This window comes from Athene noctua, chromosome 11, assembly GCF_965140245.1.
Source record: "Athene noctua chromosome 11, bAthNoc1.hap1.1, whole genome shotgun sequence".
Classification (NCBI taxonomy): Eukaryota; Metazoa; Chordata; class Aves; order Strigiformes; family Strigidae; genus Athene; species Athene noctua.
In genome coordinates this window covers 21,921,839-21,943,377 of record NC_134047.1, presented here as the reverse complement: position 1 = coordinate 21,943,377, position 21,539 = coordinate 21,921,839, and the positions used below count along the sequence as shown (strand labels likewise).

The following is a 21,539-nucleotide window of genomic DNA, read 5'->3' as shown; positions in this document are numbered from 1 at the left end:
AAAAAAAAAAAAAAAGATGAATGGTTTGACAGTTTCCACCCATATACGCTAAAACATAATATGCTGCTTCTAGTTCAGCTATTACAGACTTTAACATGCAATGTGACCTTGGTCTGCAAAGCATGTTTGGTTAGCACAAAAACTTAATCATAAGAAGTCATAAGTAGAATCCTTCTTCTTTACTGCCCTTTTTCTGGGACTTGGAAATTTATTGCTTCTGGGACAGGTAGGATATGAACAATGGGCCAAATAGAGTCCAGGGTTATCTCATCTGTGTGAAAACTGCTGCTGAAAATCGATGTGACCTCTGCTACACTGTCATCCCAATTCCCACCCTCTGTGTCCTATTTGTCTTTTGGTAGAAGCTTAGATCTGTGTGCTGTCTCTATGTGTCTCTCTTGGGCCAGATTATCAAAATGAATCATTGCCTGCATACCTCTTATATTTCTATTTATTTTCCTGGTGTTGACTAGGTCTGATGAAATATGATTCTTTTTGCATTTGATCCTCACTGCAGCAAGCAGCACCTAATTTAGCTGTGTCTATCTCTTTAAAGAAGAGTAATACTATTTTGAAACTTCAATCTGCTGTACAGTAACATTACAAACCATAGACCATGCAACCTGTCTTCACAGTCAATAGTAATTTTCCTTCCGGCCAATTTAATGTTATTACTTTCATCTCCAAATAGTACAGATTTCTAGAGATTTTAAAGCCGCTATAGTTTTGTTATGCATACTCCATGTATTACTTGCTTTTTCAAATGCCACTTCTGTTTAGTCTTTTGTGACTCCACGGCTTAGATATTATTTCTGTGCAGCATCATTTTAAAAACTCTGTCACTGATATATTTAAATATGAGAAAATGTGTATCTGAATCAGTACGATCTCCGTGGTCTGAGTATGTTACTGGAGCTGGTTTTTTTTTTAAGTAGATTATTTAAATTACATGAACACAGCTCTAAAATGATAGCTGTGAAGATGTGCAGAGGTTACCGACTTTTGTTGTTATTAGTCCTGAGGAATCATTATGAAGATGTTCCACTTAATGAACTCACACAGTGAAAACAAAATACTCCCTAAACAGAGATTTCAAAGAATACTTCAAAACTGCTAATGCTCCTGGTTTGTTGTCACTAATGTGTTTTAGAAGCACAGCAAAAAGTGCTTGCTGCTCAGGAGATGCTCCTGGAGTTTGTTAGACTGGATAGCAGTACTGCTGCTGTTGTCAGATTCTTTCTGCATGGTTTGGTTTTGTTTTGTTTTTTTTTTTTTTTGTTAAGGGGTGGGAGAAGGGGGCCTTTTGAATGTGGTATGGTCTAATTGTAAATCCTGGCTTTAACATGACCAAGAGACTTGACAAATCAAACTATCAGGACTGGCTGTGCAGCTGCCCATAGAAAACACACGCATCATGAACTTATGGTCAATATGTTAGTTGCAAGCTTTACTAAAAAGCAATTGCTGAGAAGGTATTCTTCACGATTTCTGCAAGTGCAGAAACATAAAAACTGGGTTCCCCTGGATTATTACACAGAAATATTTTTTTAACATTTTGGAATAAAAGAAATGTACAAAGTTTAGCTTTAAAGACCGCTAGATTTTGATTTTTCAGCAATTAACTCGGTGTTTTAAGCTGAGTATGTGGGGAAGAACTACTCATGGTGCTCTAGAGGAGATACATTTACCATCCTAAAATATGTTTATATTATCCTATTTGAAAATGTGAGTTCATTGGTAATAGTACTAGTTCATCACAAAATTTAAAAATAATTGCTAATGTGGTTTCTTTCCGGATGCCACTGTCTGTGCACAGCTTGATCTATAACACCACTATCTCTTTGAAACAAGGAGTGAAGGGGAAGCTACCAGGTCCTGATGCTACAATCTCGGAGCTCCACACCCCGTACCTGGGGCAGAGAGAACTCGGCAGAGCGCTTGGGGCTGCCCGTGCCGAGGCTGACGCTGGCAGGGCGCTTGTGAAAGAAACCTGCGCTGATGCTCCCCTGACAACGTGGAGTTGGTGCTAGCTAAGCAGGAGGGGATGACTCAGTGGAGATGATTTACTGCCAAGTGCGGGACGGATAACGTTAAAGGAGTAAAGAGATGTGATACATGTCTTGATTAGAATTTTATCAAGGTTATAGCACCAAAACCCGCGCATCGCAGGATGGTTAACATGAGGGAATGAAGAAAGGTCATTCAGGTTTAATGAACTGCGTAATACTGTTGTAATTCTGTAGAATTTGGGATATAATACTCGATTACAGCTGTGTTAGAGTCTTCAGTGTATTTATTATTGTTCTATACTATTTTGTAAACTTTTCCTTAGCAGCAATCACAGCTGCCCAAAGGCTGAAACAATGTCAATTTTACTAACGCGCTTGTATTTTGACTTCCAGGTAAACAGAATGCTAGTTGCTAGAAATTACATTTATCTATATTTCCAATGCTTTCTGATGTTGCTTTTAAACCTATCTTTACAGAAGAGGTCCAAATTGCCATTCCAATAATGAAACCAACCTTAGATAAAGTCCAACTGGCTGGACAGGCCTTGCCTCCTGGATTTCCGGCGCCATTTCTTTTTGCTGATGGTCTTTCATCAGTAGAAACACTATTAACCAACATTCAGGTAAATTATTCTCTATAGGGCTAGGCTATGTCATGATAGATAAAATGTGTTTCTTTTTCAATCTCTTTAAAAAGTTTCAGAAACTATTTTGTATCTGCAGTTCTAATTTCTCTTACTTAATGTAACGCTTAGGTTTCCACTATCTGGCATTATCGATCGTGAAACGGTTTCATACATTGTCTATTTGACTTAATAGTTGGCAGTAATGGTCATATTAAAATTCACCAGTCTCATTATTCCTCCTTTGCTTCTCCCTGCAGTTGGCCGAGGTCAGCAATGATATGGCACTCTGTTTGTAATAAACTACAGCAGCAGGATGAATTAGCAAAAACTATACTGAATGATTCCATGCCACAAAATTGCTCATATGTAACATTTAGCTACTGCAAATGCCCAGTTGTGTTGCAGGTCTATAGGTTCCTGCTTTTGGTTTTTCTGTTTTCCTAGCGGGTGTAAAAGAAACAAATGGATGAATTTTATCCCTGCTGAAACAAACTGGTATTTTCAGATCTTACATTTGTGTGTGTTTTAGGGCCTACTGAAGGTGGCTGTGGACAATGCGAGAGTCCAGGAGAAGCAGATACAGCAAGAAAAGAAAGAGTTAAAGATGGAGCTTTGTAGAGAGAGAGAACTAAGAGAGAGCTTGGAAAGGCAACTCACAGCTGAGCTGCAAAGCAGAGGTGAGTGAATGAAAAATGGAGTTTAGATATCTATTAAATGTATAACCCTTTGGCATTTCCAGCTGGAGCTAGTGAGGACTCGGAGTTAACTGACATTCATACTTCAGTGTAATGCAGCAGTGGACTAGCACTGGTAATGAAAGATTTAAATTTAATAAAAACAGAATGAAGCACACTTTTCTGCAAGCAGACAGAACAGTGACTGAAGGATTATTTCCTGGAGGGCAACTGGCCGCAGAGAGTTTTGGCAGGTTCTGGGGAGGAGAGCTGATTCAGTTTCATGGCTTTCACATGTATTATTACCACTCCGCCTGTGTATTCCCAACCCGATTTCTTCATTTGACAGCTTTAATTTCTTTTGTTTTCCGTTATTATCTTCCAAGCCTTGAGAATCAGTCTTACTGTGAGAAAGATAGTAATGTCTGTAATTTGAGTGTGATTTAGGTGATTTTTTTTCGTTACCTTACTACTTTTCTAGCCCACGTTTCTGTTGGTTAGGTGCTAGTCAGCTGTTTTTTCTTGTAGATAACTTCCGTGCGACAAAATAGACAGAACTAGAAGAAATTGTCTCCTCAAGTGCAAGATCTGAAATAAATAACCCTAGATAATTTTTCTTCCATCAGGAGAGTGAGACACAATAGCACTCCCCATATGGAGCCTTCTAAGACAAAACCATGACTGTTTAGAAGCTTTTGATAATAATAGGCAATTAAATTGGTAAATCTGAATTTTTCGCTGTGATATTGCAAAAGAGGCACTACTCGTTTTAAAATTCAAATCTGCATCTGAAGGCGAGGAGTAGTACTTCGTGTGCCAAAAGCTACTTGTAGATTACATCCATGAAATCAGAAAGATAAAACTAGATAAGCTGAAAATGTAGGTGCGAAGTTCCCTCTTCCTGTGCATTTTGAACTGAAATTAGATGTGTAGAACAGAGCTGTCTGCAGCGCCGAGTCTCAGTAAGAGGCAACAAAGAAGAGGGCTTGGAAATCAAGGTGTGAAGGGTCAGTAACTACTACTGAAGTTGTTAAATGCAGAGCGTGTTCAGAAATGCTGCATCACCCCAGTCTCAGTGTGGATGAGACTCGTGTATTCCTGTAGACCCAAACTTCCCTCCCCGTAGGCAGACAGCACACTGTGCACCTCCTGAGTCACATTTAAGTCAACAAAAAGCCTTAAGCCTTTCACAGACTTTGTTGGCTTCTGGCTCAAAAGAGAATTTCACCAATAATCAATATCCTCAGAACTGTTTGTCTTTCAGGTCATCACCACACGCTCATCTTTATTATTATAGAAAAAGTCAGAGGCAGGTTTTTGTACATGGGTTGCTCAATTTTCCAGTTATGTTCTACAGATCACATTTTGACATTCATAGTTTATTAAGTCTCTCAGAGATTTCCCATATAATAGTATCCCTTTTTTTTTTCCCCCTGACTGGAGCATTCCAAATCCAGAAAGACCTGTAAAAGTCAGTAAGAATTCAGATGAGGAAGTGGTCACAGGAAGTTTGTAAATACCGTGGATTTTCCCAGAAATTTTCAAGATATTTTAGAAAATTTTCTAACAGTATTTTAGGATTTGAAATTCACAGGTGTCTACTATACAGAAGCAAATAAATAAAAGGGGCTGCAAAAAAATACTGCTTGTATAAATTCAACTTTAACAATACTTGGAAGCAGTACTTGCTAGAGTGTACACACTAGCAAATGTGACTCTAAAATAGATGGCATTTATGTTTAAGCTCAAATTCTTTTTATTCTGTTAGTTTTACCTACCTTTTCTAGTGCCATCACTTCTCCATTTGTTTGATTCCATGATGAATCCATGGGATGAAGTGCTGCTCTGTGGAATTTAACACACATGAACCAAAGCAGCAGTGCCGAAGCATCCTCCAGTCCTCTGCACGAGCTGCGATGGGTTGTAGAAGTGTAGTGCTTCCACATGAGCTGGCGTATGCTACGGAAGCGGCCTTTGACCCCTTCCAGAGCTTGCTAAAAATGTTCTCCTGCTGGTTCTGAGAAAGTACGTGGGCATCAGCCTCCGGTCCAACTAATCTTCCTCGTGCCAATCAGACGTGCCAGCCGATGGCAGATTTCCTGGAACAAGAGCTGTGCCCAGGAGGAGAGTGTTTTCTGGCTGCAGGATACTCTCAGCAGAAGCGTGGTGATGGGCCTGCAGAGATCTACCAGGCGGTTTAAACCAGGGAAGGGGGGCGCCGATCATACAAAGAAGAGACGCAAGAGAATGTTCTTGCAGCACTGGTGAAAAAAACAAGTGTAAGAGCCCGATAAAAAGAGTTTAATAAGAATACAGACAGTCTGTTCGCCAGCAGGAGCACAGGGAGAGTTGTTGTTGGCAGAGGTAGGTATTTTAGATGTAGTTCTGGCCCAAATAAGGGTAACCTTGTGCTGGTGAAAAGTACAGTTAAATATGAGATTAAGATTCAGGGTTTGAAAAGGAAAAGTCTTAAAAGGTGCATTTTATTGCTTGAATTTATACAGGTGAGGGAGTACAATCACAGGCAATGTCAGCAGTTCCCAATGAAGATATTGATCATCTGGCTACAATTAATACTATACAGTTCTCTAGTTATAGTTTTAACTTGATTTATAGTTGGGTTTAAGACTTGAGATTAGTCAGGAATACTTCTGTTTCTGCCAGATCTTACACGGCTGGCCCAATGGCCTGTGGACGGATTTTGTCAAGGCACCGCTTCTGCTTTCTGTCTGTAAGAGAAGATGAGATGATTGTAAATGGTGTGGAGACTTAATGCAGAGCTGGGCAGGAGCACTGTATTTTTGCATTGTTACCTATTTTAAGTCCAAACAGCCAGCTACTACACAGCGTTTTATGGAGTGCTTTAGTTAGAAGGAGAAATTCCTAATGAAGACAATATACTTGATTTACCAGTGTTAGAAGCTTGTTTTCAACCTGCTTTGTAGCTAGGAAGTTCCCTTTTAATTCCTCTCTGAGATTCTCAACATACACCCAATGCTTTTTTGTTTTTTTCCTTTCTTTGGCTTTACCTCTTTTTTTTCTGCCACTGGTGATGACGTGTGAAGGTACTCATGTTACTCAGTACATAGCCCTTCTCTAGACATTTCATCTTTCATTTGCGTATGTACGCACTGAACCCAGCTTCTGTATAGCCTTAACACCTGGCTCCTGGCTTGGGCAGTGGCTCTTGTTATTTCAGTTATTCTGCTTCAAAATGAACCCAACAGCTGCTCTATTTTGACAAAATAAATTTACCACCTAATTCTGTGGGGTTTCACTCTGTACACCATTGGTACGGACATTTCAGATTCTCCAACACAGCACACACACACACACAGTTCACCTGCAGCAATAAATTTAATTTCCTTTTAATGTTAGGAAAACATAACTAAAACCGAAGCTCTGACACATTCAGAAGACTTCTTCCATCCATGAGGAGTGATCAGGGAAGACACAACCAGTGTGTTTGGATTATCTTTCTAGATAAAACTACTGGAGGAGGAGGGTACAGTATAATTCTCATCATTAAAGGAGAAGGTTAGAATGAAGGGCGAGAGATTTATTTAGAATTTTGAGGATGTACATTGCTACTGTTTCCAGAAATTAGTTTAAGCCAATGATCTGCTCAACTAAACTCTGCAGAACTGTAGCTGGAATTTAGCCCAAGCTGGCGAAGTCTGTGTCATGTGACCCACGGGGCTGGCCCTGAGACTTGGGTTCTGGACAGGAGACTTAAATCCATGGGGCTGTTCAAGACTGAGAGTAGGATTTAAAATGTTTAACAAGATCTAAAGCCCTTTCAGATTGTTTCACTACAGGATATGGCTTCGAGGGGTTTCTGGTTTTATATCAGATTCATGCCAGATTTGTTTTTTCTCAAGCTAGAACTGGGCCCTTGCACATTGAACATAAACTTATTTGCTGTCTCTGTTATATATTAATTGTGCTTTAACAGCCATTCTAAGACTATATTTATATTTCAGCAACAATTCAGAAACGCTTGAAGAAAGAAAAAAAGGCAAAGAGAAAATTGCAGGAAGCTTTGGAATTTGAATCGAAGAGAAGAGAACAAGTGGAACAGGCGCTCAAACAGGCCACATCAGGTGACGGTCTCAGGATGTTAAATGGTAATGTCTTAGTTGGCCTTTCACAGTTAGCTTAAAATGATGTTTAACTGAGTGAAAAAAAAAAGTAAGATGATGCACAAAGCCAATTCCAGAATAAAAAACCACAATTCTTTCCTGAAATAATTAAAAATCTATTTCAGGCCATGTGCTCTGTGTCATGAATTAAAAAAATAAGTAAATCTGCAACTAGAGAAACAGACAGAGCAGTTTACACAGACATGACAAGAAATGCTGAATATATTACCAGAGAAATCTGTTACAGTGCCAGCTAAGACAATGTGAAATTTGGTTCCTATAAGGTTCTCTGAACTCTTCTCTCCCAGCAGATTCATTTTTAGAACTGCTGAGCTTCATTTTAAAAGCCGTTTGGCTGAAGTTTGCTCAGCCTCAGGACCTATTAAGTTTGTTAAATATGTATCAGCTTTCAAAGCTGACTAGGTTTTGAATACTTCCCAAATACTCTTGTGAAACAAAAGCAAATCAGTTAATCTCCTAAACAGGATGATTATGTTTTGGGTACTGGGAGGATTTGCCTCTCCTGCTTACTGTGGTTCTGGCCAAAGTTTAGAGCTTTGGTTTGAATATTTAAGACTGAATGTAACTGAGTTTTAATTACAGGTTCTGTAGCTAAGGTTTAGTCCGTGCATCCCTACCCCAAAGTCTCTGCAGAGGCTCATGGATCAGTCCGCTGCGTGTGTGTGTCGTGTAGTCTGTACGTGCACTTTGTGCTGCCTGCTTTGGGCACTGGTAGCAACGGAGACAAAAGAACATAAGTCGACTGCAAAAACTGCCTGAACTGCTGAGTAAAAATAATGAGTTTAACTTGTCTTGAGTTCTCAGCTGTGAGGGCTACCCAAACTGTTTTTTAAAGTTAGGGCAAGCCTGTCTGCGTGAACTGCCATCGCAGCACTCTGCAATGCACTGCGAGTTGTGATTTATCTAGGGCACCTAAGAGATATAAACTCCTTAAGTATGAGAGCAACATCTTTCAGAGACATTCTCATCTGCTGGGTTTTATAGTCCAGCATATCACTGTAACCAGGGACTGGCTGGCTCTCCTGATGCACCGACAGCGAACGGTGGTGATTCAGACACGGATATACAGATGTAGTTGCGCTCCGTCGTGAGGGACGATGACCCAAGGGAGAGTGGGGTGGACAGAACCAGCAGAAACCTTTTCCCCCACCTCTGCTGGGTCGGGAAAATGCCCAGATCGGATCCCACAGACACAGCCAACACCTTGAGATAAATGTCAAAAAAAAACCCCTAAAATCCCGATGTTCTGTAAGGTCACTCACCCGGATTCTGCCATTGCTGGTGAGCACCTGCCGCTCTCACGCCAGTCAGGAGTACACGGCGGTTCTGGAAGTCACAAATTAAAGGCTACCAACGTGCCAGCAATGTGATTAACAGATCTTTACATCTGCTATTGTGGGCCTGGCTGCTAACGGTTTGATTTGCAGGTACACTCAGGTAGTCATATATATGTTAGTGCCTGCAAGAAGCTGATATTTACATGCTAATCTGATTGCACATGCAAATCAGGTAGCTCATTAGCATCTTAATCCACAATTTAATTGCAGGTACAATTTTATGACAACAAAATGTGAAGGGCTATTCTGAATATTTTTAATTTAGCTCTGACGGTCTGTCTCATTTAACAGATGCTGTTATTAGTTACAGATGACTGTCATTTTACATATATACAACATGTATTCTAAAAGGTTTGAAAAGAAAGAACCTTTTTAGATTTAATAGATCAGTGCCCTGAACTTTTCTTCAGAACAGGAATCTGAGTAAGGGAAATCCTGTGTAATGGCAGGCACTTGTAATTTTATTAAAAAAAATTGTAGACATGAAAATATTATTTATTTACAGGGCTATATATGCACACACATTGCATATATTTCATTGACACATATATGACTAGGATGTTACTCACAGTACTCTCTGTATATGGACTGTCCTGTAGTGGGTTGCCCTGCTTTGACGCGGAGCTTGGTTAGGCTGCAGGGCGACCTGAGATAGGCAGCAACACGCCAACTAAAGCCATCCGAGAAAGCAACAGCGCAGTTACTCTGTTTGAGAAAGTCCAGAACAGGCTTCTACCCAGAAAAACTTCCAAACTGTATGTGTAGCTCCTTTTCAGGTGTGGTGTTTTTCTTGCTGTAATTTCTAAAAGTGCTGTATTATAAGGGAAGCAGATGTTTCTCCAGGATTTGAGGTGCCGTGGATTCAAATCACATACCCTTCATGCTAATCCTTGTTGGCACAAGGTGGATAATGGCATCTGTTATCCTAACACCCTGGGGCGTTTGAGCCCCCGCCCCCATCCCGAAAAACTGTGCACACAGAGGTATTATCAATATGAAATTAAATAGTTCAAAAGTGCGTATCATTATGAGACTCTTTCTGGGAAAAAAGCGCACAATCCATTTTGGAAAGCTCTCCTCAGAAATGTGGAAACGTTTCACATAACGTCACACAGGTAATGTAGGTTTGGGTGACAACGCACGCTTACACCAGCCTGAGCTGAGTTTTTAGACGCAGTTTGCACAGGCCTCATCCCCAAGGCGCGCTCACACCGGCTGAGACACACCCGCGCAAACACGCGGCGGGCTTTGGCTCTTTCAGCCCGTGCTTCGCGGGTGTACGGCCAGGACAGTCAGCGTACTTTCAGATTATCACGGTCTAATTTCTACTTTTGTTTTGTATGTCAGATGCCCTCATTCTCCAAGAGAACTTTGCAGACATATTAATGTCATGTGTTGGCTATTATCTGATCCTCAGACAAACGTGAGGCACGTTAAAAATAATTCACTGTGAGACCAGTAATGTTTGCACATTTTGGAAACAATTTACTACTGAAAATTCTATGAAGACCAAATGTTTTATGCAAGACTGTGTAACTTGGAGATCACCCTAGTTGGCTATAAATATTTTTCTAAAGATGCATGAGAGAAGGGCAAAGGAGAATGCATTAATCTTCAGTGTCAATGTCTTTCAGATGCTGGAATCCCAGATATGGAAATAGAACACAATGGAACCCAACATGACAGTGCAGCAATGCAAGGTGCAGTATGTACCGCTTCTCATCACATACGTGTTTGTCATTGAAAATGAAATGCAGAATAATTTTTGTCTCTGTTTTGCAGCTTTAAGATAAATGTAATTTACGCAACTTCATTTCGTTTTCCTGTTCAGTACAAAAAACCTGTGGAAGTCCAGTGCTTCACAAGACTAGACGTTAAATTTGTTTAAACAGAGGTGTGGGAAACTCATATTTAGGTATCAGATACATGCATTTAGTTCAAAAGTGATTTTGCATATGATTTATCTTTTTTAAAAACGTCACCTCTGATCCTTACCTATCAAGAACATGGGTGTTTTCAAAAAACACATAAGCTGTAGGTGGAAAAGGGAAGTCATGTTCATGTTAGGAGCAGTTATAGAGTTCCATTTTGCTCCCTGGCTGTAAATGCAGAACATTCCTGTACTGTCTGGGCGCTTCCCACAGAACAGTGACTGTGTTCTGGCTGTAGGCCTCTGGCGTGAGGGTGTTGTGTAGCCCTCAGGTAGGGGCACACACAGGGAGAGCTTAGGGGTTGCTGTTACCACTGGAAGCCTGTTTCAGACACTCAGAAAATCCAGTCAGCTGTCATAAAATTTGGTCTGAGCAGTTTGAACTTAGAAATTCTCTGACTTTGGAGAAAGTCCAGTTTTGTAGTGTGGGTTTTTTTGTAAAACCAAGCTCCTTCTCCCTTCGGTCCCGTGCTGCAGTGGTTACACACCCCTCATGCTGCAGCCCTGGAGACAGCTGCCTGTTCAGGGCAACTGCTGCTCCTTGGGGCGCTTCCGCCCTTCCCACTGATGCATGTCATGGTCATGTGCAAAAAATAACGTGCGTTGAAGTAACTAAAGACAGTCCCCTTCTGTGTAGACAGAAGAAGGACTGCAGAACAGTTATAGATCCGAACATAACTTCTAGCATTTCTCAACTGTTAAAGGCTTGACTTTGCATACCTCTGGTGTGCATCTGCTGTCCATCTGTCATCCACGCAGGAAAGCTTTCAAATATTTTTACTGCTGTCTCTTTTTGTGATTCGAGGTTCATATGCTGTGCATTACAAAGAAGGAGAATCACAGCTTTATTGTAATGCATATATATACCTATAACATATGTATGTATATATATGTACACATATGACTGTGCTCTAAATATTGCAATTGGAAAACCGTTACTGCCAGAAATAGTCAAAATATTGGATAAACACTTGGGACACACGTATTTAAATTTGACAAGCAAAATATTCCTAGCGTTTCTGATTTATTTATGATACCTGATGAGATGAGTGCTCAGTGCTCTTCCAAAAAGGTTCTGGGAGTCAAAGGCGCATCTGGCCAGAACCTAGTGAAAAAAAAGGAAGTTAATTTCAGTTTTCAGTTGAAGAAAAACATTACAGTTGGCTCAAATGTGTCTTCCCATCAAAAATGATCATAAATAACTGTAGGGAAAGTGATGCATAGTCACTTCCAACAACCGTATACTTACTAGAAGGAATTAAGAAAACTTACACTTCCTGTAGCCTATTGATACACAAGAAAACCTTGTAATTTTATTATTTTTATTTCAGGTTGGGTTTTGATGATTTTTTTTTTTAAATCTGATCCCAACTACATCATTCTTTAGTTTTAACTTTGGATCATGAAGGTTTCGGAGAGAGCCAAGGGAGAACTGGCCATCCACTGTGCTCAGCCTCTCTGAGCGTGGTGCCCCTCTGCGAAGGCAGAAGGGGCCTCGTGCCACAGGAGTTGTAAACCTGCCCCGTGCTCTGCAGTGGCAGAGCACCCGTGTCTTCACCACGGTGATGAACAGCAGCTACGCTGACTCCTGGGAGGGATTTGGTGGGGTAATCCTGCGCGTATGTAAATGTGTGAGAGTTTAGCCAGTTCTTCCCTAAGCACCCTCTGCTGATAAAGAGGTTTCTGAAGAGCCCTCTATAGAGCTTGTTTAGCTTTCAAAGCGTTTCTGTCCTGTAGCACCACCTCTTTCACTTTTATTCATGCTGATACTGTAATATCTTTTTATTCTCTTTTCCTTTGATTACATTTTTTGTACTTGACAGCTACTATTGCACTGCCATATTTAACAATTTGAGCACGCTCCCTCATTGCCCCTTCATTTGCTGCCTTTGTTTTTTGGGCCCTGGGAGGAGGAGGGTCAAAACACATGTCCCTAATACAAAGCTGTTTCCAAGCTTCCAAAATCTCTCTCTATTGCACAGAAAAAAGCTTTAGCATCAATGCAGACCTTTCTTTTTCTGTTGTCAATAGCTCTGCTGGACAGAAATCTATCATTCACACAGTGCCTTTCCTTTGAAATTCAATTAGTTTCCCTGCCAGTATCTCCTTAAGACAGTTTAAAGGAAGATTACAAAAATACTGCACAGCCACCTTTCACAGTGATTAAGTCGTATCATATTTTATGCTCATTTCTTAAAATGATTTTATTAACACAAGCTGTTCATACGCTGGGATTCTGATCTACATCATACATCTTTTCCATTTAGTTGACTCATTTTCTCTGTGCTTTGTATATTAATTGGACAGAAATTCTGTGCAGAGACTTGCAACTTTTTTGAACTTTACAGTCTTAGTACCTCCATCCTCCGTCTACCTGATCTTCTAGTCCAGCAGAGCTTGATCTTTTTAGCTGACAAAATAGAAAAGTAACAGTTGTTGTAGTCACGAGGCCCCCGCAGAGCTGAGTGGTGCGGAGAGGGTGATGCCTGCACACCGATACCCTCCTGGTCTTGCTTCCATAACTCACTTGTGGGCCAGCAAGTTAGTGCATCAACCATTTTATCAACCAATCTCCGTTTCACATAAAATAAACATACTGGGTGTCATTAAGTGCACCTTCAGATCAATGATTTTTGCAAATGACATTCAAGTACCATTCGAGTAGTGCATTTTTGCTGATAAAAGCAAATTAAATTAGCACAACTACAAGTGTGCTGATAAAAACTAAAACCGAACAGCAGCACCATTAGCTAACAAAGTAATATTTTCTCTTTACTGCTTTCTGCCATTTAGTTATTATCCTATTGGAAATCTAATTATAATCCTTTTACTCCCTAGTCAAACTTCACAGTTTTTGCAAGCTTAGCACTGACAAGTGATTTCATTACATTTGATTGCCCGCGCCCAGATTGACTTAACTTCACTCCGAGACCTAAAAGCCCTCTCAGTTTCTCAGATTCCCTGTTTGCACATTACAGCAACAGCTCCTTTAATTAATTAGCATGAACAGCAGTAACATGAACTGCTGAACAGAAAATAACATCATTTTATGATCGCAGGGAGACTTCTCCTTTTGCATGTTTATACCTTAGTTAACTTTTGTATTACTATATTTCATTGTTAGGGGATATTGGAACAATCAGCAAAGCAATGTTATCTTAAAATTTTAAAAAATAGATGTTACCGTCTCGATGATAACAATTTACACAAAATAAAAGACTAAATTTCAAGAAGAGGGCAGCAGCACAGGCAGACAGACTTTCTTGAGGTGAAAACATGGTTGAAAGGAAATGTGGTTCACTGTACCTGCAACAGGAGGGTGACCCAGGGTGCCTGCTGCTGCTGCTTTTGTTTGTGAAATAACCTGAAAGAGATTAAGCACAAAACCTTGCAGTAACTGTGAATAACTCTTTATTTTTACATGTTTTCCAAAGATGAAGGGCTGTTGAAGTTCAGAATGAATTTTTGGTTTTAGTATTTAGAAAACTGTGCTATATTTTTTTCAATATTCTGATATAACCAGTCAGTTTTCAAATCTAGCCCACGGTAAAAAGGGTGCAAGAGGGACAGAAAAGAGAGGAGTAATGCTTTTAAGAGGTTTAACAACTTTGTTACTGTATCAAATTATACCTCCAAATGCTGCAATCCACTGAAACCAACCACGCTGTGGAATTTCAGAGCACGCTACAACTGCAAGAGACAAATTCAACATCTTGGAAATTACAGTGCTATTGTCTTGGTCTTCCTTTCACTGAAAAAAAAATGTTCAAGCACTAAAGTGAGAAAAGACCAGAACCCTGCAATTAGAAACTCTTGAGATTAAACTAAACTGAGGCCTGCTATTTTCCTTGTGAGTGAGTTCTTTGCTGTCTGTCCTCTTGAGTCTCAGGCCCTTTCTTCTTCCTCCTGTCCAAGCCGTGCTCTGTCCCTAGTGCGTGTCCTGCTGGATGCTCTGAATTGTTAAACCTCTAGTGGTTACCTTGTGCTGTGTCATACTGCAGTGTTTCTAGAAAAACTCTTTGGAAGTTTGTGTGCAATTACCAGGCTGCCATCCCGTGCACACACCAGCCAGGCGCTGCTGAAAGCCCTCTGGTTAGCTGCCAGCCAAGACAAGGGCCCTCTTTAGTTCCGAGCCATGAGATTACTGCACTGACTGGCTACGCGGCTCGCCTGCAGGTGGTATGGATGCAGGGCTTTAAACAAAATAACAGTATCACTGATCTCAGTGTTATTTCTATATTTGGTATGCGGTGTTTTTCTGAATATCTCTCTCTCTGTAAGCACATACACATACATATGAGGGAGGAAGATGAGATTTTGTGATTTACTGGAAACAAAAGGTGGGTAAAGGTTTCCTCAGGAGACTGTGGAATGTGAAGGTCCATACTTCTCTATTCTTACAAATAGCTAAAACATTCATTCAGCAATTCAGTGTCAGTAGGCTTGAGTATTTCCTAAGCAGGAACCACTGTGTACCTCCCTGTCTGCTCAAACTGACAATGGCAATCCAGCACCTGCATACTTTGTATTCAGTGAAGATATTCTTGTCCTTGGCTATTGTTATTTATGAGAAATCCTATTTTCTGTACAAGTTTTTAGGTCTGTTAACATGGATGTGGAAATACTTGACAGGGTTGACTCAGTAGTCCTAAGCACAAAGGAAGGAGCCCCGGTCCCCCCCCCCGGAGGGAGGCCGGGCCGGGTCAGACACCAGAGGCTGCCCATCCGCAGGGCGGAGAGGAGGCCATGTGAAAGAGCCAGGGATTAACAGAAAGCAAACCAAACTTCGTTAGTACTGCTGCTCTCAGAAGCTGCATTTATTGTTCACATTCTTCTGTGAGTCTAGAGGAAAGCGTGCCCTGCTCACGGTGTGTTATTTTTTTCTCATTCACTGCTCTCTGGTAAAACACAGATAATGGAAGGGAAAAGTTTTGCTGGACAAATAATAAACAGGCAGAGAAGTCAGTTTTACTCACTGTTGTCATTCAGGCAAATGACTAGCCCAGAAAACAGGAGAACTGGCTGCAGGCCGTGTCTTTTTTTTTTTCATGGTAGTGAAGGGATCCTTTTTTAGGTTTTTGTAATTGTGTGGTCCTTACCCCACAAGAAGGGGCCCGGGTGCAGCCTCCTGCCAGGTTTGCCGAGAGGTTTAGGGGATTATTTCGAGAGTTGCCATCCACAGTAGAAGCAAACTGTTACCTGAGTTTTCTTTTACTTTCTGCAAAGAGACTGATTTAAACTCATTAGCCCCAGCTTTGTAAGTTCGATTCATTGTTATGGCACTGCATTTTCCATGTGTCGCTGCATCCAAAGCTTGGCTTGGCTCTGATCTAACTGAAATGCTGACTCTGTGTACGTCACCTAGGCAGGGGGGAGACATCAGCTCCTGGCCCGTCTACTTGTAGTAGCATGTAAGACCCTTTGCTTCAACGCCTGAGGCAGGAGTCGTGCAAAGCCTCTGCCAGCGGGTGTGGCACGTGGCTGCCCCCTGCCCTCACGTCTCGGCTCTACCTCACCACTACTTTAGCAGCTCTCCCAACTCCTCCTTCATCTAAAGTGGAGTTTTTAGTTTATTATTTCATCTCTGCTACCCGTATTCTCTGCGACATACAGTGCTGAGTTTTATTTTTTAAAATGACACGAATAATGTACAGTTACTGATACCACGGATTCATCCTTGTTTTCTCATTATGTAGCAGATCCCAAATTTCCTTCCTCCAGTGACTTTCTCCTCCAGTTTAGGGTGTGCTGCAGTCACTGAACCATCCCAGGCTGTAGCTGTGTCAGTTAATCGCAGCCAGCTGGCTGCATCACGTCCCTCCCTTGCCTGGGCTGGATTTGCACACCAGCATTCCTGGGGCACATTTCTTTATGCAAGCTGTGAGGGTACACATAGTAGTTTTGTTTTAAAGTACTTGTACGGAAATACAGCTGAGTTACTAACTTTAAAAAAAAAGTTACTACCAACAAAGCCTCACAAAGGAATCAGAAAATTCAGAGGTGCTGAGTACGTTAAAAAGGGGAAAAAAAAAAAAAAAAAAAGTGAATAGATATGCAGGTGATAATTACTGCTTTTGGATTTGTCCTTTATATACACATTAAAACCCTGAAAGAAAAAGGCAAATGATGATATTGTTGCTAAAAGGAAGTGCAAGAGATGAATGTATACCCTGGACTAAGAACTCAGGGAAGACAACACCATCCTGAGGGAGAATTACAATTATTAGCATAGGCTCTGGCTCACTGAGAAACTGTGAGATCTTTACTTGTCTTAGACATTGTGAAGGGGGGAAAAAAAAATCCTTTCTAAATGTCTTGCTTATTAAGCCAGTCATGCATTTCACTGTAGGTTGTAAAGCAGTATAACATGCACAGGGGGCTCATAAGCATATTTTAGTGTTAGGGAATATCATTTATACAGTTTTTATATTGTCAATATTACCCCTAGAGAATGAGATTAGGCTTTAAACTACTGTAAATCTACGCTTTTGCTCACCTTTGTATAATTTCATTTTTTAATAGAATGAAGCCCACATAAATGAATATTTGATTAAGGGATAAACCTAATAAAAGAATACATTTATTGCACACAGATTTATTCAAATCTTTCCTATATAATACAGTAAAATGCTGTAAAATGGTATGTAGCTTGCAGTCAGCTACACTGAGGGAATGGTGAATATTCTTCAGAAAGATGAATTTGACAACATCACATTGTCTTTCATGTGTAAGTGGTAGCACAGATGCTCCTAACACTTTAATTCCTCATAGGTGGTTGCTGTATGACGTTGTTAATGCCACGGAATTAAGTTTATTGCACAGCAACAAAAAGGTATTTTAATTTCTGGAGAATAATTGAGAGCTTTATAAAAAAGGAAATATTTAACTATGCACACTTGCTGTTTACTGATCGATAATATCTCCTGGGTGGCTGCACCGTGCTTGAGCTTTGGCATTTACTTTCTCTCTTACGGGTATTCCAGATACCCCCATTGAACTTCCCTTGAGAAATAAAGGCAATAGGAGGAAAAATTGAAACCTCTTTCAAAGTTTAAATAAAAAAAGTCCATCAGCCCACAGTACCCTCAATGATCACCTCTTATCTTAGTTTGAAAATTTATTTTAAAAATACAATAAAAATATCAAGAATGTAAAAAAAATAGTATTGCTGATCCTCACTGATCCCATTTCTGATAAATCAACTCTTCCCTTGACTGCACGTCCAGATTCCTCCCCTCCTCTCTGCAGACAGAGTCCATGTTGCCAGGTGCAGCACCGTAAACGTGTGCCCGTACGTGGTCTCTGCCTTCGTCTGGACGTGTCAAACGTGTCAGAAGGCGCAGGCAGCGCCGGTGCCATGTAAATGGCGAGTTAGGTACCGCCTTTCTGCTGCCTTCCATTGGTGTTACGTGGACTAATTCACCAAGCACGTCTGCGAGCCCACGCAGCACAGGGGCTCGGGCAAGGAGACGCCTTTGTACAGGAGCCCAGGCCCTGGAGGAGGGGAGACGTGCGGGCGTCAGGTGCCCGGGACGTGAAGTGCTGCGGCAGAATTGCTGCCTTTTGGACTGCCCATAAAGACTATCCATAGGATTTTTTGAGGGCAGCCAAACATACAGATTCTGGTAGTGGGTAACTTTTTAGGTGTACAGCTTTAATAAAGGCTTGATCACCGACAGCCTGCAATGGGAAGAAGTCACATGCAACTTGTAATAATCAGAAAACAAAGAAGAAAAAAAAAAAAACAAAACCCACAGTGTTCAATATTTGCATTTCTGCTTAACCCCTCCCCAGGCTTTAATATTTGCCTGCTAAGTTTAAGACAATACTTCTAATCAGCCAAATGCCTGAAACTAATTTTAGTCACTTCTTCGGAGGTTCCCATGCTCCCAAACGTTCCTCTGGAGATGTTCTGTCCCTGACTCTTCCGATCTTTATTCTTGTTTACATCCAAAATACATATTAAATCATCTTTTTGGAGAGTCTGAGCCTCCTTAAAACCATGAAACATTCAATTACTAATTAGCTGTTTCCTGTTCCTAATGAAGTGAACATGTCGGATTTGGATTAAAATTCAGCTACTGCTCTCCTCTGTTTATGGTTCCAGATGTTTTTGTTTTATCTAGGAGGTTACTTTGACAGCTACCGCTAAATGATAAATCACTCATATTATAGCTGAAATGCATTTTGAAATTGAAATGTGGCAAACTTTGAGATTGCTCCAAGGATCAGTGTCAGTTAGCAGGTCAATACTTGTTCTTTCCTTATGAGTGTTCAGTATTGGCATATGTAAAACAGTAATGGGATAGATGTCAACATTATACAAAATGCTTCTCAATATTATCATTTTGCTATCATCTTCAAGATCAGTACTTGCAGGTTTAGCTGGGTGGATTCATGATTCTTTGTATAATGAATAAGAATATGGATTCTTGTTAGCTTTAGTTTCTGTGGGCATATTAATATTTATTTTTTCTCTGGGCTTAAAGTTGCTTAATATGAAAAATCAGAGTTGATAGGTACTATAACTAGGAGTATTTTTATGAAGGAAGGAAGTAGCTTTCTACTTGTTCCCTTAAATAAAGAAAAATTATTTTAAAAGAAATGTGGCCATTTCTGAATGAAAGAGCTGCTTTCCAAGAACAGATATTGATTTACTTCTATTACATTTTTAAATGCAACGCAATTTTATTTATTAACACACAGTTCCCTAGAAGGTTTTGTATGTGTCACAATGGTACACTGTAAAGCTGACGCCGTGTTACTCAGGCTATCCATCTTACGGGGCATGCAATACAGCACTGGCTGCCTTCTGAAAAATTAAAAAGCAAATGCCATAAAGGAAGAAAATCCAAATCAAAGTATTTATATACTCAGCAGGTGCTGGCTGGCAAGCACCTTTAGAAAGAAGGCTGGTAGTTTTTTAGCCCAGCTGAGTGGCCACACGTGCCGCAGCGGGTAGAAGTGGGCAGTGCATGGGAGCGGCTCCGTGCTCGGTGCCCTCGCGAGGGCTTTGCCATCCAGTGCCTCTCCCGTGGGAAGCTGCTCATGGGATGGAGCTGATAATTTGGCTTGGGGAGAAGTCCACAAACGAGGCATCCCACCTAAGTTTCAATTAATTAGAAAATGTGTAACCATGTAATTGACCTTTATTCCTTCTCTTTTTTTTTTTCCTCCAGAAAACAGAACATACATCAAACCCACTATTATGTACTGAAGGAAACACCTATTGTTGAAAAATGTATAATGACCACTATTTGAAGACTATAGTTCATGAAAAACGTCCCTTCCAACCTTTGATGCCTTCAGTACTGTGTGAAGAACAGGATTTGTAGCATGAAACTTGAAGGACAATTTCAAGCAATTTACTGTTGCTGCATCGAAAACTGCCGTATTAAGAAATATTGAGACTTTTTACAAGCTTACCATACCAAACCAAGCCTGTTGCAACAGATCATTTTTAGGTCCCCAGAGATAGAAAGGAGTTTTAGTATTTTTAAGCACATGCAGGAATTATTCCCCCTTCCCCCCAAAAAAAGAACTTTTTTTTTTTTTTTCTAAGGAGGTAGCTATTACTGTATAGCAATGGCACAATGATTTTAAGCCACAAAGGTCCTCACTGGCTGTACATCATACAAGTCCAGTTTATCACTGAAACTGTTCAACATGGAGCTGTTTCGATTGTGTTTATAAATTAAGCTTTGTTTACTGAAGCAGATACTCGATATATATTACGTTTTAAAAAGAAATGTGTGTACATTTTTTAAAAGAATGATGTAAAAATTGTCCTTTCATTAGATGACCAATTCAAAAGTGTGAGCTAAACCCTAATAGCTGACGTAATATGAGGATTATAATTGATGCTTTTTTTTATGCTCAGTTCAGCTTGGCTTTTGGTCTTTTAAGATGAAAAAATGAATATGCAGTAGAGTGTTAGATAATGGAAACTTTTAAGTATGGTTTCTCTGTTGTACCATATTAAGTTAAAGTACACATTCTTTGTTAAAAATGTTCTTGCTAAAAATACAGTATTAAAAATTTTTTTGTTTGACTTTGGAAATCTTTTAAGATTTTTTTTTTTTTACTGTGAATTCCCATAGTTACTGTACTAATGCAAAACAATATTTTGCACTATTAAAAATACTTGAAGAAATTACTTAATAAAGAGGGTGGGTTGGTATCAAACATTTTCCTAATTATTGTTCCAAATTCTGAACTTTGCAAATGAAACATTCCTTTCTCAAAATAACGTGACTGAAAGCTGGTTGGAGTCCAGTGGAATTAAGTAATCACCTGTTTACTTAATCACTCTTTACTTTCATTCATGGGTCAAAGGCACAAGGCATGTTTATATATGCATACTTAGTTCACACATGCATACCCTGAATTAAATCAGTCACTTAAAACCAAAAAACCCCTTTAAATACATCTATGGGGAATGTATTTCCTATGATTATGTTTACTACTACTATAAAGATAGCATTCAAACTTCCTTTTATTTTTATCACTAGATTTTTTTTTCTGGTTAGCAGACTTCTGCAAACTTTCAAAGTGTAGTTTCAAACCATACTAGGTAATACAGCACAATAGAATCACCCGATTTTCATTCCTAAAGAAATGTTTCAGCTAACCAGGTATCAGTTCAAGAAGACATGGTGGCCTCTGTTTTACAGGTGAGCAAACTAATTATCCAAATAGTCTTCCAAGATACAAACATGGTTTATTCCACTTTATTTTTTATAGCAAACACTCAAATAAGTGCATTAATTACACTGCATTTGATCAATCAATCATAAATTG

At 40.0% G+C, this 21,539-nt stretch overlaps 1 protein-coding gene and 1 long non-coding RNA gene across 3 annotated transcripts in view; one reads left to right on the top strand and one right to left on the bottom strand.

Annotated features, from left to right (window-relative positions):
• The window catches only part of DACH2 (dachshund family transcription factor 2), a 307,986-nt gene extending 286,967 nt beyond the window's left edge, over positions 1-21,019 (top strand). Inside the window, exons 8-12 of one of the 2 annotated variants that reach the window (XM_074915380.1) lie at positions 2,487-2,632; positions 3,165-3,312; positions 7,293-7,412; positions 10,444-10,509; positions 19,919-21,019. In XM_074915380.1, coding sequence (XP_074771481.1) covers positions 2,487-2,632; positions 3,165-3,312; positions 7,293-7,412; positions 10,444-10,509; positions 19,919-19,956 — 518 coding nt within the window. In that variant the 3' untranslated portion in view covers positions 19,957-21,019. Of the gene's footprint in view, positions 1-2,486; positions 2,633-3,164; positions 3,313-7,292; positions 7,437-10,443; positions 10,510-19,918 lie in introns of both variants that reach the window. The other variant, XM_074915379.1, reaches the window with a different exon arrangement.
• On the bottom strand, positions 11,465-14,138 carry LOC141964701 (uncharacterized). The gene is made up of 3 exons (XR_012634376.1): positions 14,046-14,138; positions 11,777-11,844; positions 11,465-11,553 (listed from the first exon to the last, which is right to left on the bottom strand). It is a non-coding gene; the product is annotated as an uncharacterized LOC141964701 (long non-coding RNA).
• Positions 21,020-21,539: the final 520 nt, after the last annotated feature.